At 47.8% G+C, this 18,760-nt stretch overlaps 1 protein-coding gene across 1 annotated transcript in view; it reads left to right on the top strand.

The window, feature by feature from the left end:
• The window catches only part of LOC137377244 (myosin-binding protein C, cardiac-type-like), a 182,559-nt gene that overhangs the window by 137,677 nt on the left and 26,122 nt on the right, over positions 1 to 18,760 (top strand). The window contains exons 25-29 of the mRNA XM_068046785.1: positions 4,291 to 4,450; positions 9,480 to 9,584; positions 10,147 to 10,335; positions 12,554 to 12,688; positions 14,642 to 14,809. Coding sequence (XP_067902886.1) covers positions 4,291 to 4,450; positions 9,480 to 9,584; positions 10,147 to 10,335; positions 12,554 to 12,688; positions 14,642 to 14,809 — 757 coding nt within the window. The remainder of the gene's footprint in view (positions 1 to 4,290; positions 4,451 to 9,479; positions 9,585 to 10,146; positions 10,336 to 12,553; positions 12,689 to 14,641; positions 14,810 to 18,760) is intronic.

Below are 18,760 nucleotides of genomic sequence, written 5' to 3'. Positions count from 1 at the left end.
GCAGTAAGGACTAGAATGGCAGGGGGATGGGAATCTGAGCAGGGAGACAGAGGAGGAGGAAACAAGGATAGAAATGAAAGACAGGAAGGCAAGAAGCAAAAGTGGAAGGCAGAGAAAACAAGGGAGAGAAACAAATGGGGCCACAGTGCAAAATAAAGCTAAGACGACTAACAATGTTAAAAAGACAAGTCTAAAGGCATTGTGTCTTAATGAGTGGAGCATTCACAATAAGATAGATGAACTAACAACGCAAATAGATAAAAATGATTATGATACAGTTGTGATTATGGAGATATGACTGCAGGGTGACCAAAGATGGGAACTGAACATCCAGGGGTATTCAATATTTAGGAAGGGCAGGCAAAAAGGGAAAGGAGGTGGAGTAGCATTGTTAGTAAAGGAGGAAATCAATGCAATAGTGAGGAAGGATATTGGCTCAGAAAATCATGATGTGGAATCTGGTTGGAACTAACAAACACCAAAGGGCAGAAAATGTTGGTGGGGGTTGTCTATAGGCTCCCAAACGGGAGTGGCGATGTAAGGAATGACATTAAACAGGAAATTAGAGATGCATGCAATAAGGGTACAACTGTAATCATGGGTGACTTTAATCTACATATAGATTGGTCAAACCAAATTAACAATAATACTATGGAGGAGGATTTCCTGGAGTGTGTACGCGATGGTTTTTTAAACCAATACGTTGTGGAACCAACTAGAGAACAGGCTATTCTAGACTGGGCATTGTACAATGATAAAGGACTAATTATCAATCTTGTTGTGCGGGGTCCCTTGGGGAGGAGCAACCATAACATGATAGAATTCTTCATTAAGATGGAGAGTGAAGTAGTTGAATCCGAAACTAGGGTCCTGAATCTAAATCAAGGAAACTATGAAGGTATGAGGCACGAGTTGGCTATGGTAGATTGGGGAAATTTACTAAAAGGGTTGACAGTGGATAGGCAATGGATAATATTTAAAGAACATGTGCATGAGTTACAACAATTTTTCATTCCTGTCTGGTGCAAAAATAAAACAGGAAAGGTGATTCAACCGTGGCTTACAAAAGAAATTAGGGATAGTATCAGATCCAAAGAGGAGGCATATAAAATTGTCAGAAAAAGCAGCAAGTCTGTGGATTGGGAGCAGTTTAGAATTCGACAAAGGAGGTCAAAGAGGTTGATTAAGTGGGGAAAATAGAGTATGAGAGTAAACTTGTGGGGAACATAAAAATTGACTGTAAAAGCTTCTATAAATATGTGAAGAGAAAAAGATTAGTGAAGACAAATGTAGGTCCCTTACTGTCAGAAATGGGAGAAATTATAATGGGGAACAAAGAAAGGGCAGAACAATTAAACACATACTTTGGTTCTGTCTTCACAAAGGAGGACACAAATAACGTCCCAGAGATGTTAGGGAACCAATAGTCTAATGAGAGGGAGGAACTGAAGGAAATCAGTATTATTAAAAAAATAGTGCTAGGGAAAATAGTGCTAGGGGTTAAAGGCTGACAAATCCCCAGGGCCTGATAATCTACATCCCAGAGTACTAAAGGAAGTGGCCCTGGAAATAGTGGATGCATTGGTGATCATCTTCCAAAATTCTATAGACTCTGCAGCAGTTCCTACAGACTGGAGGGTGGCAAATGTAACCCCACTATTTAAAAGGAGGGAGAAAAAAAACAGGGAATTACAGAATAGTTAGCCTTACATCAGTAGTGGGGAAAATGCTACAGTCTATTATAAAGGATGTGATAGCAGAACACCTGGAAAGCATAAACCGGATTGGGCAAAGTCAGCATTGGTTTACGAAAGGGAAATCATGCTTAACAAATCTACTGGAGTTTTTTGAGGATGTAACTAGTAGAAGAGATAAGGGAGAACCAGTGGATTTGGTGTATTTGGATTTTCAGAAGGCTTTTGAGAAGGTCCCACATAAGAGGTTAGTGTGAAAAATTAAAGCACATGGGATTGGGGGTAATATACTGGCATGGATTGAGAATTGGTTGACAGACAGGAAACAGAGAGTAGGAATAAATGGGTCTTTTTCTGAATGGCAGGCAGTGACTAGTGGGGTACTGCAGGGATCAGTGCTTGGGCCCCAGCTATTCACAATATATATTAATGACTTGGGTGAGGGAACTAAATGTAACATTTCCAAGTTTGCAGACGACACAAAGCTGGGGGGGTAATGTGAGCTGTGAGGAGGATGCAAAGAGGCTCCAATGTGATTTGGACAAGTCGGGTGAGTGGGCAAATGCAGTATAATGTGGATAAATGTGAGGTTATCCACTTTTTTATTTATTTTATTTTGTATTTAGAGATATAGCACTGAAACAGACCCTTCGGCTCACCGAGTCTGTGCCGACCAACAACCACCCATTTTATACTAATCCTACATTAACCCATATTCCCTACCACATCCCCACCATTCTCCTACCTACACTAGGGGCAATTTACAATGGCCAATTTACCTATTACCTGCAGGTCTTTGGCTGTGGGAGGAAACCGGAGCACCCGGCGGAAACCCACACGGTCACAGGGAGAACTTGCAAACTCCGCACAGGCAGTACCCAGAACTGAACCCGGGTCGCTGGAGCTGTGAGGCTGCGGTGCTAATCACTGCGCCACTGTGCCGCCCAACTTTGGTTGTAAGAAAGGCAGGTTATTATCTGAATGGTGATAGATTGGGAAAGAGGGAGGTGCAACGAGACCTGGGTGTCCTTGTACACAAGTCTCTGAAAGCAAGCATTCTGGTTCAACAAGCAGTTAGGAAGGCGCATGGTATGTTGGTCTTCATTGCAAGACAATTTGAGTACAGGAGCAAGGATATCTTACTGCAGTTATACAGGGCCTTGGTGAGACCACATCTGGAGTATTGTGTGCAGTTTTGGTCTTCTTATCTGAGGAAGGATGTTCTTGCCATGGAGGGAGTGCAAAGAAGATTTACTAGGCTGATTCCTGGGATGGTAGAATTGACATATGAGGAGAGATTGGGTGAACTAGGCCTATATTCACTAGAGTTTAGAAGAATAAAAGGGGATCCCATAGAAACCTATAAAATTCTAACAGGACTAAACAGGCTAGATGCAGGGAGGATGTTCCCGATGGCTGGGGAGTCCAGAACCATTCAGATAATAACCTGCCTTTCTTACAACCAAAGTTGGGCGGCACAGTTGAGCAGTGATTAGCACTGCAGCCTCACAGCTGCAGGGACCCGGGTTCGGTTCTGGGTACTGCCTGTGTGGAGTTTGCAAGTTCTCCCTGTGTCTGCGTGGGTTTCCTCCGGGTGCTCCGGTTTCCTCCCACAAGCCAAAAGACTTGCAGGTTGGTAGGTAAATTGGCCATTATAAATTGTCACTAGTATAGGTAGGTGGTAGGGAAATATAGGGACAGGTGGGGATGTTTGGTAGGAATATGGGATTAGTGTAGGATTAGTATAAATGGGTGGTTGATGGTCGGCACAGACTCGGTGGGTCGAAGGGCCTGTTTCAGTGCTGTATCTCTAATCTAATATAACCAGGGGTCACAGTCTCAGGATACGGGGTATGCCATTTAAAACTGAGATGAGAAATTTCTTCACTCAGAGGGTGGTGAACCTGTGGAATTCTCTATCGCAGAAGGCAGTGGAGGCCAAGTCATTAAATATATTCAAGAAGGAGATAGATATATTTCTTAATACCGAAGGAATCAAGGGATATGGGGAGAAAGTGGGAACAGGGTACTGAATTAGAACATCAGCCATGTTGTTTTTTGAATGGCGGAGCAAGCCCGATGGGCTGAATGGCCTACTCTTGCTCCTATTTTCTATGTTTCTCTATGTTTCTATGTTTACCCTTTCAATTATCCCCATTGCCGCTTCTTTATGCTGTCAGTTATTTCTGTTCCCCCTCTTATTTATTCCCATTGCCCCCTTTTGATGGTCTCAATTATCCCCATTTCCTCCTCAAATATCTCCTTTCTCTGACCCATTGATGCCACCCTCTGCTATATCGAATTGCTGGGACAAGAGATCAGATTGCCATTTATTTCTGACTGACTTTGGGTTCTGACATTCTGTTACTGCTCAAGAAACGGAATTCTCGAGCACCTGGTGACTAAGTCTATCTTCTCCACCCCGAAAACGAGTGGAGTAGTTTAGCCTGGCGAGCAAGTCAACATCCAGCAGAGGCAATGTTGGTGTCTGTCCTAACCCAGGTAACTGTAGCCCGGGTAGGTTTGGGTCCAGGTCTAAATCTGGCCCAGTGCAGGCACTGGTCACAGGTAACCCTGACTCTGTTACTGTGGACAGATCATCACGGAGATGGAAGGACGTGTTCATGTCGAGAAACATCCCGATCACTGTGTCTTCATCGTGGAGGGAGCAGAGAGATCAGACCAGGGTGTCTACACTGTGCTGGTGAAGAATCCAGCAGGGGAAGATCGAGCGGACATCACTGTCAGAGTGGTTGGTGAGTACCGAGGCTCCAACTAAGGCCTGTAAATTATCAACTACCAATCTAACAGATTTAAATTCAGCCGGTGAGGCTACGGCTTTCAGAAGAGACTCCCAATAATGGGACCCAGCTCCCTCCCAGCGCCTTTAACACAGTTCTAAAGAACCACTGTCAAACAAAATATGACATTGAGTCACATAAGAAGATATTAGGTCAGACCTTGGTCTGGTGGTTAGGAAGGCATATGGGATACTTGCTTTTATTAGCCGAGGCATAGAATATGAAAACAGGGAGGTTATGATGTAGCTGTACAAAATGCTAGTTAGGCCACAGCTGGAGTACTGTGTACAGTTCTGGTCACCACACTATAGGAAGGATGTGATTGCACTGGAGAGGGTGCAGAGGAGATTCACCAGGATGTTGCCTGGGCTGGAACATTTCAGCTATGAAGAGAGACTGGATAGGCTAGGGTTGTTGTCCTTAGAACAGAGAAGGATGAGGGGGGACCTGACTGAGGACAGAGAAGATGGTAAAAGAGGGGGGGGGGGGGGTGGGGGGTGTGGCATTGTTAATCAAGGAGAGTATTACAGCGACAGAAAGGACATTTGAGGACTCGTCTACTGAGGTAGTATGGGCAGAGGTTAGAAACAGGAGAGGTGAGGTCACCCTGTTGGGAGTCTTTTATAGACCTCCAAATAGTTCCAGAGAAGTAGAGGAAAGGATAGCAAAGATGATTCTCGACAGGGGCGAGAGTAACAGGGTAGTTGTTTTGGGGGACTTTAACTTTCCAAATATCGACTGGAAATAATATAGTTCGAGTACTTTAGATGGGTCAGTTTTTGTCCAGTGTGTGCAGGAGGGTTTTCTGACACAGTATGTAGACAGGCCAACCAGGGGCGATGCCACATTGGATTTGGTACTGGGTAATGAACCCGGCCAGGTGTTAGATTTAGATGTAGGTGAGCACTTTGGTGATAGTGACCACAATTCGGTTAGGTTTACCTTAGCGATGGGCAGGGACAGGTATATACCGCAGGGCAAAAATTATAGCTGGGGGAAAGGAAATTATGATGCGATTAGGCAAGATTTAGGATGCGTAGGATGGGGAAGGAAACTGCAGGGGATGGGAACAATCGAAATGTGGAGCTTATTCAAGGAGCAGCTACTGTGTGTCCTTGATAAGTATGTACCTGTGAGGCAGGGAGGAAGTTGTCGAGCGAGGGAGCCGTGGTTTACTAAAGAAGTTGAAGCGCTTGTCAAGAGGAAGAGGGCGGCTTATGTTAGGATGAGACGTGAAGGCTCAGTTAGGGCGCTTGAGAGTTACAAGCTAGCCAGGAAGGATCTAAAGGGAGAGCTAAGAAGAGCAAGGAGAGGACGCGAGAAGTCATTGGCGGATAGGATCAGGGAAAACCCTAAGGCTTTCTATAGGTATATCAGAAATAAAAGAATGACTAGAGTTAGATTAGGGCCAATCAAGGATAGTAGTGGGAAGTTGTGTGTGGAATCAGAGGAGGTAGGGGAAGTGTTAAATGAATATTTTGCGTCAGTATTTACAGTAGAGAAAGAAAATGTTGTCGAGGAGAATACTGAGATTCAGGCTACTAGGCTAGATGGGATTGAGGTTCACAAGGAGGAGGTGTTATCAATTTTGGAAAGTGTGAAAATAGATGAGTCCCCTGGGCCAGATGGGATTTATCCTAGGATTCTCTGGGAAGCTAGGGAGGAGATTGCAGAGACTTTGTCCTTGATCTTTATGTCGTCATTGTCGACAGGAATAGTGCCGGAAGACTGGAGGATAGCAAATGTTGTCCCCTTGTTCAAGAAGGGGAGTAGAGACAGCCCTGGTAATTATAGACCTGTGAGCCTTACTTCGGTTGTGGGTAAAATGTTGGAAAAGGTTATAAGAGACAGGATTTATAATCATCTTGAAAAGAATAAGTTCATTAGCGATAGTCAGCACGGTTTTGTGACGGGTAGGTCGTGCCTCACAAACCTTATTGAGTTTTTCGAGAAGGTGACCAAACAGGTGGATGAGGGTAAAGCAGTGGATGTGGTGTATATGGATTTCAGTAAGGCGTTTGATAAGGTTCCCCACGGTAGGCTATTGCAGAAAATACGGAAGTATGGGGTTGAAGGTGATTTAGAGCTTTGGATCAGAAATTGGCTAGCTGAAAGAAGACAGAGGGTGGTGGTTGATGGCAAATGTTCATCCTGGAGTTTAGTTACTAGTGGTGTACCGCAAGGATCTGTTTTGGGGCCACTGCTGTTTGTCATTTTTATAAATGACCTGGAAGAGGGTGTAGAAGGGTGGGTTAGTAAATTTGCGGATGACACTAAGGTAGGTGGAGTTGTGGATAGTGCCGAAGGATGTTGTAGGGTACAGAGGGACATAGATAGGCTGCAGAGCTGGGCTGAGAGATGGCAAATGGAGTTTAATGCGGAAAAGTGCGAGGTGATTCACTTTGGAAGGAGTAACAGGAATGCAGAATACTGGGCTAATGGGAAGATTCTTGGTAGTGTAGATGAACAGAGAGATCTTGGTGTCCAGGTGCATAAATCCCTGAAGGTTGCTACCCAGGTTAATAGGGCTGTTAAGAAGGTGTGTTAGCTTTTATTAGTGGGGGGATCGAGTTTCGGAGCCACGAGGTCATGCTGCAGCTGTACAAAACTCTGGTGAGACCGCACCTGGAGTATTGCGTGCAGTTCTGGTCACCGCATTATAGGAAGGATGTGGAAGCTATGGAAAGGGTGCAGAGGAGATTTACTGGGATGTTGCCTGGTATGGAGGGAAGGTCTTACGAGGAAAGGCTGAGGGACTTGAGGTTGTTTTCGTTGGAGAGAAGGAGGAGGAGAGGTGACTTAATAGAGACATATAAGATGATCAGAGGGTTAGATAGGGTGGATAGTGAGAGTCTTTTTCCTCGGATGGTGATGGCAAACACGACGGGACATAGCTTTAAGTTGAGGGGTGATAGATATAGGACAGATGTCAGAGGTAGTTTCTTTACTCAGAGAGTAGTAGGGGCGTGGAACGCCCTGCCTGCAACAGTAGTAGACTCGCCAACTTTAAGGGCATTTAAGTGGTCATTGGATAGACATATGGATGAAAATGGAATAGTGTAGGTCAGATGGTTTCACAGGTCGGCGCAACATTGAGGGCCGAAGGGCCTGTACTGCGCTGTAATGTTCTAATTCTAATTCTAATTCTAATGCAAAATTATGAGGGGCATTTATAGGTTAGATAGGAAGAAACTTTTTCCCTTAGCGGAGGGGTCAATAACCAGGGGGCATAGATTTAAGTTAAGGTGCAGGAGGTTTAGAGGGGATTTGAGGAAAACCTTTTTTCACCCGAGGGTGGTTGGAATCTGGAACACACTGCCTGAAGGGGTGGTAGTGGCAGGAACCCTCACAACATTTAAGAAGTATTTAGATGAGCACTTGAAACGCCAAAGCATACAAGACTACAGGCCAAGTGCTGGAAAATGGGATTAGAATAGATAGGTGCTTGATGGCCAGCACAGACACAATGGGCTGAAGGGCCTGTTTCTGTGCTGTCTAACTCAGTGACTCTATGACCTAAAGCTTGGTCAAAGAGGTAGATTTTAAGGAGTGTCTTAAAGGAGGAAAGGGAGGTAGAGAGTCAGAGGTTTAGAGAGGGAATTCCAGAACTTCGGCCTGGGGGGGTGGCTGCAAGCACAGCCAGCCAATGGTTGGCTGATTAAGATTGGGGATGCTCAAGAGACCAGAATTGGAGGAGTGCAGCTATCTGAGAGTGGTGTAGGGCTGGAGGAGAGCACAGAATGATAGATAATATGACTGGTTGGGCCACATCTGTAGAAGGGGAATGGAGCGGAGTGAGAACAGGGAGGAAGCAACAGATAAAAGTGTATGAGGGGAATGATAAAGAGAGGGGACACCATAAGGAAATGGAGTGGAGATTGTTGAGCAGAACAGAGAGGAGGGATGGGAAGTGGAGAGGAGTTTACTTTCTTTATGCACTGATCCACACAGCTTGACCACCGGCTGGATGGCATGTGTCCTTGAAACTTGTTTACACACATGCCATGAATTCCCAACATTTCTCTCATACTTGCTGCAAAGACAGCTTTCTCTGCCTTCTACAACCGAAAACATAAAGTAGTGTGTGTAGTGAATGGCCTTGTGTTGTCACAAAGTGAATCATTCCTTTTACTCCTGAGTTATCACAGCAAAGTTGCAGGCTCCTCAGTGTGTACACGTGATCATCCTGAAGGCCAGAGAATCTATCACACTGTGTGGCTCTGGCTAAATCTACTAAATTGTTTTGATTTTGCTGTATAAAGTTCTGCAGATGGTGGAAAATGTAGTTTTGTTCTTCCTGTATTTTACTCCCTGGGAAAGCCCTGTTAGGAGCTGAGCTCAGCCCATTCTTCATGGTGTGGATTAAGACTCGGATAATCCAAACTTTCACAGGCTAAGTTGAACATGCCTTGTGAGATCTTTTAAAAATCCTGAAGTTGACATCCTTACAGGAAGCATAACACAAGTGCTGTGAACACCACAACCCGAGATGTGTGGTTCAAACTGAAGGTCAGCAGCACATTGCAAAGGAGATCTTTTGGGTCAGGGATCAATGACAGCTGAGGTCGGAGGATGACCCCTCCTTCCTCCACCAATGGGATAGCCATTACACATAATAGCATGGTCTGTCAAATAGGTCTGCATTCCTCAGGAAAGGAATCAAACCCATTTTGCTGTGAGAGAGCCCTACAAGTAAATGATCCTACACCACCCAGCCCCACCCTGCCAAATACTGAACCCACACCTTGTCCTTCCTTTGAGCTGGCATTACCTGCTCTTGCCTAAGGTTTGCTGTCACATTGGGCACACCATTAACCAATGGTATATTATTGTGTCAGATGAGCCTTGTCCCACCATGGCCCCTCCCAACCGCCCCCCCCCCCCCCTCCCCCATCGCCTCCACACAAAACCATTCCCCAACACCATGTAAAGGCTGAGCAGCAGCAAGTGATTCATCATCTTGTCTCCATTGTTCTCTCCTCAGACGTCCCGGACCCACCAGAGTCCCCGAGGATCTTGAGTGTTGGAGAAGACTGCTGTACCATACAATGGGACCCACCAGCATTTGATGGAGGTCAACCAGTGCTGGGTAAGACGCATTGTTCGTCTGAGGGTTTCATTGTAGATGGTGAGTGTAGGTCAAGATTAAACTCTATGTTCACTTTCGCCCCTTTCTCTCTCTCCATCTCCTCTCTCTCTACCCCTCTTGCTCTCGGTTTTGCCTCTCTCTCACTCTCCCTCTTCCTCACTCTCTCATCCCTCTCACTGTTGCTTGCTCTCTCTTGCTCTGTCCCTTCCCCTCTCTCTCTCTCCCTCTCTCCCTCTCTCATTCTCTCTCTTCCCCCTCACTCTCAATCACACTCTCCCATACTCTCATTCTCTCTCTTTCCCTTCCCTATCTTTCCTTCTCTCTCTTCCTCTTTCTTGCACCCTCTCACTCTCCTTCACACTCTTCCCATTTCTCTCTTCTTTCTCTCTCTCCTTCCTCTCTCTATTCCCTCTCTCTTCTCTTTCCCTTGGTTCTCGCTTACTCTGCCCCTCTTCCTCTCTTTTACCATCACTGTCTCACTCCCACCTCTCTTCCTTTCTTTCCCATCCCACCCTCGCCACTCTCTTTCTCTCTGCCCTCCCGCTCTCTGTCTGCTTGACAGGATATGTCCTGGAAAGGAGGAAGAAGAAGAGCTATCGGTGGATGAGGCTGAACTTTGACCTCTGGAAGGAGACAACGTACCAGGCCAAACGAATGATCGAAGGCGTTCTCTACGAGATGAGAGTCTACGCTGTCAACTCCATTGGCATGTCCCAGCACAGCCCTGCCTCCAAACCCTTTGTACCGATTGGTGAGTGTGGCCATGAGAGTGGAAGCAGGAGGCAGCCGAGATTCCAGAGAGTGGGGGCAGGAGGGGGCCAAGATTCCAGAAAGTGGGAGCAGGAGGGGGCCGAGATTCCAGAGAGTGGGAGCAAGAGGCCCGAAACACCAGAGAGGGGGAAGAGGAGGAGGACATGATTCCAGAGAGTGGGAAAAAGAGGGGGCCAAGACACCAGAGGAGGAGCAGGAGGGGACCGAGACCCCAGAGAGTGGGAGCAGGAGGGGCCGGGACCCCAGAGAGAGGGGGGAGGAGGACGTGATTCCAGAGAGTGGGAGCAGGAGGGGCCGATACCTCAGAGAGTGGGAAAAAGAGGGGACCGAGATTCCAGGTAGTGGAAGCAGAAGGGGGACGAGATTCCACAGATATCTGTACACTGACTGGTGTCTCTCAGTGAGATATCTGTACACTGACTGGTGTCTCTCAGTGAGATATCTGTACACTGACTGGTCTGTCTCTGTCACTCTCTCTCAGGGTGATATCTGTACACTGAATGGTGTCTCTCAGTCCCTCTCTCTCAGTGAGATATCTGTACACTGACTAGTGTCTCTCAGTGAGATATCTGTACACTGACTGGTCTGTCTCTGTCACTCTCTCTCAGGGTGATATCTGTACACTGACTGGTGTCTCTCAGTCCCTCTCTCTCAGTGAGATATCTGTACACTGACTAGTGTCTCTCAGTGAGATATCTGTACACTGACTGGTCTGTCTCTGTCACTCTCTCTCAGGGTGATATCTGTACACTGAATGGTGTCTCTCAGTCCCTCTCTCTCAGTGAGATATCTGTACACTGACTAGTGTCTCTCAGTGAGATATCTGTACACTGACTGGTCTGTCTCTGTCACTCTCTCTCAGGGTGATATCTGTACACTGACTGGTGTCTCTCAGTCCCTCTCTCTCAGTGAGATATCTGTACACTGACTAGTGTCTCTCAGTGAGATATCTGTACACTGACTGGTCTGTCTCTGTCACTCTCTCTCAGGGTGATATCTGTACACTGACTGGTGTCTCTCAGTCCCTCTCTCTCAGTGAGATATCTGTACACTGACTAGTGTCTCTCAGTGAGATATCTGTACACTGACTGGTCTGTCTCTCAGGGTGATAGCTGTACACTGACTGGTCTGTCTCTGTCACTGTCTCTCAGGGAGATATCTGCACACTGAGTGGTGTCTCTCAGTCCCTCTCTCTCAGGGTGATAACAGTACACTGACTGATTTCTCTCAGTTTCCTGTTTCCTGTAGGTAGGTAAACCCGCACCTCCCCTTTTACACTCTTACTGAACCTGTCTGGGTAGGGAAAATGGTCAAAGCTCTTGACTCAGTGCACTCGACTATTTTTTAACATTTTATTGTACCACTTATCAACATCGGTACCCTACTCCCTTCATGTTAAATCAATACTCACAAATGCTGTCCTTTAATTTCCGAATTGCAGTCACCCTGTCGATTACTCAGAGGAGTACATTCCCACCTGTGTGGATGCTCAGTCCTTCCTGCTATTCCTTTGCAAGTCACTACTCTTGTCCCTGAACACACATTTTTGTCCTACAAAAATCACACCATGACAATGATTGATACAAACCCCTCCTGCTTTTGATTATAACTTCTTAAATCTTGCAACAATTCCACATCTTGTGTCTATGAATATGCCATTAACATATGAAGGTATTTCAATGGGTAAGATTCCGGATTATCAGCATCGTCAGATTGGTGGAGAAATTTTGCCCGAATGAGCCAGAAGTTTTGCGAGGGATGAGTGTCCATCCGGACATACTGGAACTCACAGCTCATTAGCTTGTAAGTGCTATTTACAGTCTGGCTACAGGAGTTCAATGGTTGAGGTAAGTCCCTTAAAGCTGGCTACATGCATACTGTTGTGTTGTCTGACTGCATCAGCTATCTCTTGACAGTTTATTGATGAAGTTCCTCGAAAGTGTGTTGTTTCATTTCAATTCCCAGAGTTCCGTTAAAAGTGCTGCTGGTTCCTGGGATACAGAACTTGGCCCATTTCTGCCTGTCATTCGCAGTACAACCACTTGATCCTCCTTTTACTGTCTGTTTACTTCCAGTTAAATGTGTTGTTGCTGAAGGACTGGCGACATTCCTGAATGAAATGCTGAATTCCCTATCTGATGAGCTGAGGAATGACTGTCTCTCCCTTTGTATGGTATTGACTATATTCTTTATTCTAGCTCCCACTAGTGAACCCACCAACGTGACAGTTGAGGAGGTGAGTGACACAACCATTTCCCTGAAGTGGAGAGCCCCTGAGAAGGTGGGAGCAGCCGGACTGGATGGATACCTGGTGGAGTACTGCAAGGAGGGATGTGAGTAACTGCACACTCACACTGAGCACTGTGTGCACACTCACACTGAGCACTGTGTGCACACTCACACTGAGCACTGTGTGCACACTCACACTGAGCACTGTGTGCACACTCATCACTCACTGTCAGACCAGATCAGAGCTATCGGACAGAGGGTGTGCGCACACACACACACACACACACACACACACTGCTCACAATCAGACTAGGTCTCAGCTATCAAGATAAGGCTATGCACTTGTGCAGGGCTGTGTACACACACTGCTCACTATCAGATGGGGAGGGATTGTGCAGGGCTGTGTGCACTCTGGTCACTGTTAAATGCGGAGGTATTGTGTAGGTCTGTGTACACACACTGCTCACTATTGGACGGATGGTATTGTGCAGGGCTGTGTACACACAGTGCTCACTATTGGACGGATGGTATTGTGCAGGGCTGTGTACACACAGTGCTCACTATTGGACGGATGGTATTGTGCAGGGCTGTGTACACACACTGCTCACTATTGGATGGATGGTATGGTTCATGGCTACCTACTCACAGTGCTCACGATTGGACGGATGGTATTGTGCAGGGCTGTGTACATACACTGCTCACTATTGGACGGATGGTATTGTGCAGGGCTGTGTACACACACTGCTCACTATTGGACGGATGGTATTGTGCAGGGCTGTGTACACACACTGCTCACTATTGGACGGATGGTATTGTGCAGGGCTGTGTACACACACTGCTCACTATTGGACGGATGGTATTGTGCAGGGCTGTGTACACACACTGCTCACTATTGGACGGATGGTATTGTGCAGGGCTGTGTACACACACTGCTCACTATTGGACGGATGGTATTGTGCAGGGCTGTGTACACACACTGCTCACTATTGGACGGATGGTATTGTGCAGGGCTGTGTACACACACTGCTCACTATTGGACGGATGGTATTGTGCAGGGCTGTGTACACACACTGCTCACTATTGGACGGATGGTATTGTGCAGGGCTGTGTACACACACTGCTCACTATTGGACGGATGGTATTGTGCAGGGCTGTGTACACACACTGCTCACTATTGGACGGATGGTATTGTGCAGGGCTGTGTACACACACTGCTCACTATTGGACGGATGGTATTGTGCAGGGCTGTGTACACACACTGCTCACTATTGGACGGATGGTATTGTGCAGGGCTGTGTACACACACTGCTCACTATTGAATGGATGGTATGGTTCATGGCTGCCTACTCACAGTGCTCACTATTGGATGGATGTTATTGTGCAGGGCTGTGTACACACACTGCTCACTATTGGACGGATGGTATTGTGCAGGGCTGTGTACACACACTGCTCACTATTGGACGGATGGTATTGTGCAGGGCTGTGTACACACACTGCTCACTATTGGGCGGATGGTATGGTTCATGGCTGCCTACTCACAGTGCTCACTATTGGACGGATGGTATTTTGCAGAGCTGTAACAAAGCTACACATTGCCGGTCTCCAGGGTCCATTTACAGCTTCCATGATTCTCATTAAACACCTCTCTATGTCTCTGTCTTCCTCTGAGTAACTCTACCCCATGCACTGTTCTCTCTGTTTCTCTCTCTTCTGTGCCACCTTTTCTGATTCTTACTGCCTGTGTTTATGCCTCTCTATGTCTCAATTTTTCTAACTCTTACCCACACCCATGTCCCGATCTCCTTGTCTCCTAATCTATCTACATTTCTCTAAATTTCTCAACTCTTCCTGTCTGTTCCCTCACTCTATGTCTCCGACTACCTGTGTCTCACTCGATATATGTCTTTCACTCCTCTGTGTCGCTACCTCTCTGCTTCCTCTGTTTCTCTCTGCCTCTGTGTCTATGCCAATCTCTCTGTTTCCCTGTGATGACCCTCTCTGTCTCTCCCCCTCTCTTCTTCTCTCACTTACTCTCTCCATTTTCTTCCCTTTCCCAGCGGATGAGTGGGTTCCTGCTCAGCAAGGATTGACTGATCGCAGTTCCATCCTAATTCGTGATCTACCCACGGGTGAAAAGCTGCATTTCAGAGTGAAAGCCATCAACATGGCAGGAGCAAGTGCTGCAGCCACACTGACGCAGCCTGTCACCATTCGGGAGATTATCCGTAAGTATCAGTCCTGTGCGTGCGCGCGCACAGACACACACACACACACTCTTTTTTTTCTTTTGGGCCTCCTTATCTCGAGAGACAATGGGTAAGTGCCTGGAGGTGGTCAGTGGTGTGTGGAGCAGTGCCTGGAGTGGCTACAAAGGCCAATTCTACAGTGACAGGCTCTTCCACAGGTGCTGCAGAGAAATATGTTTGTCAGGGCTGTTACACAGTTGGCTCTCCCCTTGCGCCTCTGTCTTTTTTCCTGCCAACTACTAAGTCTCTTCGACTCGCCACAATTTAGCCCTGTCTTTATGGCTGCCCGCCAGCTCTGGCGAATGCTGGCAACTGACTCCCACGACTTGTGATCAATGTCACACGATTTCATGTCGCGTTTGCAGACGTCTTTATAGTGGAGACATGGACGGCCGGTGGGTCTGATACCAGTGGCGAGCTCACTGTACAATGTGTCTTTGGGGATCCTGCCATCTTCCATGCGGCTCACATGGCCAAGCCATCTCAAGCGCCGCTGACTCAGTAGTGTACACAAGCTGGGGATGTTGGCCGCCTCGAGGACTTCTGTGTTGGAGATATAGTCCTGCCACCTGATGCCAAGTATTCTCCGGAGGCAGCGAAGATGGAATAAATTGAGACGTCGCTCTTGGCTGACATACGTTGTCCAGGCCTCGCTGCCATAGAGCAAGGTACTGAGGACACAGGCCTGATACACTCGGACTTTTGTGTTCCGTGTCAGTGCGCCATTTTCCCACACTCTCTTGGCCAGTCTGGACATAGCAGTGGAAGCCTTTCCCATGCGCTTGTTGATTTCTGCATCTAGAGACAGGTTACTGGTGATAGTTGAGCCTAGGTAGGTGAAATCTTGAACCACTTCCATAGCGTGGTCGCCAATATTGATGGATGGAGCATTTCTGACGTCCTGCCCCATGATGTTCGTTTTCTTGAGGCTGATGGTTAGGCCAAATTCATTGCAGGCAGCCGCAAACCTGTCGATGAGACTCTGCAGGCACTCTTCAGTGTGAGATGTTAAAGCAGCATCGTCAGCAAAGAGGAGTTCCCTGATGAGGACTTTCCGTACTTTGGACTTCGCTCTTAGACGGGCAAGGTTGAACAACCTGCCCCCTGATCTTGTGTGGAGGAAAATTCCTTCTTCAGAGGACTTGAACACATGTGAAAGCAGCAGGGAGAAGAAAATCCCAAAAAGTGTGGGTGCGAGAACACAGCCCTGTTTCACACCACTCAGGATAGGAAAGGGCTCTGATGAGGAGCCACCATGTTGAATTGTGCCTTTCATATTGTCATGGAATGAGGTGATGATACTTAGTAGCTTTGGTGGGCATCCAATCTTTTCTAGTAGTCTGAAGAGACCACTTCTGCTGACGAAGTCAAAGGCTTTGGTGAGATCAATGAAAGCAATGTAGAGGGGCATCTGTTGTTCACGGCATTTCTCCTGTATCTGACGAAGGGAGAATAGCATGTCAACGGTCGATCTCTCTGCACGAAAACCACACTGTGCCTCAGGGTAGACGCGCTCGGCCAGCTTCTGGAGCCTGTTCAGAGCGACTCGAGCAAAGACTTTCCCCACTATGCTGAGCAGGGAGATTCCACGGTAGTTGTTGCAGTCACCGCGGTCACCTTTGTTTTTATAGAGGGTGATGATATTGGCATCGCGCATGTCCTGGGGTACTGCTCCCTCGTCCCAGCACAGGCAAAGCAGTTCATGTAGTGCTGAGAGTATAGCAGGCTTGGCACTCTTGATTATTTCAGGGGTAATGCCGTCCTTCCCAGGGACTTTTCCGCTGGCTAGAGAATCAATGGCATCACTGAGTTCTGATTTGGTTGGCTGTACGTCCAGCTCATCCATGACTGGTAGAGGCTGGGCTGCCTTGAGGGCAGTCTCAGTGACAGCATTCTCCCTGGAGTACAGTTCTAGGTAGTGCTCAACCCAGCGGTCCATCTGTTTGCGTTGGTCAGTGATTATGTCCCCTGATTTAGATTTGAGGGGGGCGATCTTCTTGATGGTTGGCCCAAGAGCTCTCTTCATGCCATCATACATTCCTCTGATGTTTCCGGTGTCTGAGGCCAGCTGAATATGACTGCATAGGTGTTGCCAGTAGTCGTTTGCGCAACGCCTAGCTGTTCTTTGTGCAGTACTTCTGGCTGCTTTAAGTGCTGCGGATGTTAAATCGCTGGGGGCTTTCTTGTAGTTCAACAGTGCAATGCGCTTAGCGGCTATGACAGGTTCCAGCTCTTCATTATGAGTTTGAAACCAGTCTGCATTTCTCTTCGCACGTTTGCCGTAGGTGGTCAAAGCTGACTCGTAGATGGCATCTCTGATGTGGGTCCACTTGGTCTCAGCATCCCCTGTGGGAGTGTTTTGAAGGGCTGTTACAAGTGAATTTAGAAATTTTTGTAACTGCTGTGGGTGAGAAATTCTGCTCGTGTTGATGCGCGGGTGGCCCTTCTGCTTGGAATGATGCAACCTCTTTGGTCTGAGTCTAACCTTGCTGCACACCAGGGAGTGGTCGGTGTCGCAGTCCGCACTGTGGAAGCTGCGTGTGATTTGAACACTGTTTAAGGCGGCTCGCCTTGTGACAATGAGGTCTAGCTGGTGCCAACGACGCGATCTTGGGTGCCTCCATGAAACCTGGTGACAGGGTTTAGTGTGAAAGAACGAGTTGGTGATGCAGAGGTTATGATAGGTACACAACTCAAGCAGTCTCTGCCCGTTCTCATTCATCCTTCCAACGCCATAGCGCCCAAGGCAGGAGGGCCATGAGTCATGGTCGGCCCCAACCCTGGCATTAAAGTCTCCCAGCAGGAACCGGTGTTCGGTGTTGGGGATGCTGCTAATGATGTTACGGAGTTCCTCGTAGAACTGGTCTTTAGCTTCAGGTGCAGAACAGAGTGTTGGGGCATAGATGCTGAGTAGGTGTACTGGACCAGAGGTGGTGAGCAGTCGGATGGACAGTATGCGTTCCGAGCCATTTGAGGGAGGCTCTATCATGCTGAGCAAAGAGTTTCTGATGGCGAAGCCCACTCCATGCTGTCTTGGTTCTTCAGGATCCCTACCCTGCCAGAAGAAGGTGTAGTCTTGCTCTGCTAGAGAGCCACTCGCGGGGAGGCGAGTCTCCTGAAGTGCTGCAATGTCCACATTGAGTACTGAGCTCGTCGTTAATGATGGCGGTCTTCCGAGAATCGTTGATTTGTGTAAGGTCTTCCGACAGGCCAGGACACATAGTTCTGATGTTCCAGCTTGCAAAGCGAAGGGCTGGTACCTTCTTTCCTTTTTTCATGTTGTTTGGTGAGGTGTATCAGTCCACCTTTCGGGCAATGACCCTGAGCTCCAAGCACCCATTGAAGCAGGCAGACTGTGGCAGGACAGAACCTTATTGACCGGGGGCTGCCCGGTTTGAGGCAGGCGGTAGCTGTCCAGTGAGGTGCAATGACCTCTCCCACCAACAAAGGCAACCCGTGGCACCCAGTTTCTACGCCAATTTATCTGGACTTATAACCCGTAACTGCTGCCTTCCATGTTGTTTTAGTCGCTGTGAGGCAACTATGGAGTGACCTCTCCATGGCGCATGCCTGGGCGAATGTATGGAGGTTGAGAGTTGCCCAGTCGTCAAAACCCCCCTCTCGGCCTTCCTGGTGGGGTCCAAAGGAGTGCAGGACACGACGTTTGGCACCAGTCTGGCTGCAGGAACTGCCGGAAACATGCCAAAGGTGACACATGACCGCCTACGGGGTTCCGCTCCGGATTTTCTGTTAGGGTTTACTCCCTTAGCCTTGGTCTCTCCTGAGACGCCCACAAGGCAGTGGGGTTGTTAGGGCCCCTACACAGGTGTAGGATGGTGCCGGTGGGAGGAGGGGATGCGAGGGGGAGGGGTGGAGGGAGGGGGGGTGCGAGGGGGAGCTGGGAAGGGGGCTGTAAGATGGTGCGAGGGG

This window comes from Heterodontus francisci, chromosome 14 (assembly GCF_036365525.1).
Source record: "Heterodontus francisci isolate sHetFra1 chromosome 14, sHetFra1.hap1, whole genome shotgun sequence".
Lineage (NCBI taxonomy): Eukaryota > Metazoa > Chordata > Chondrichthyes > Heterodontiformes > Heterodontidae > Heterodontus > Heterodontus francisci.
Note: the sequence above shows the minus strand (reverse complement) of the source record. Positions and strands in the feature narration are given on the sequence as shown.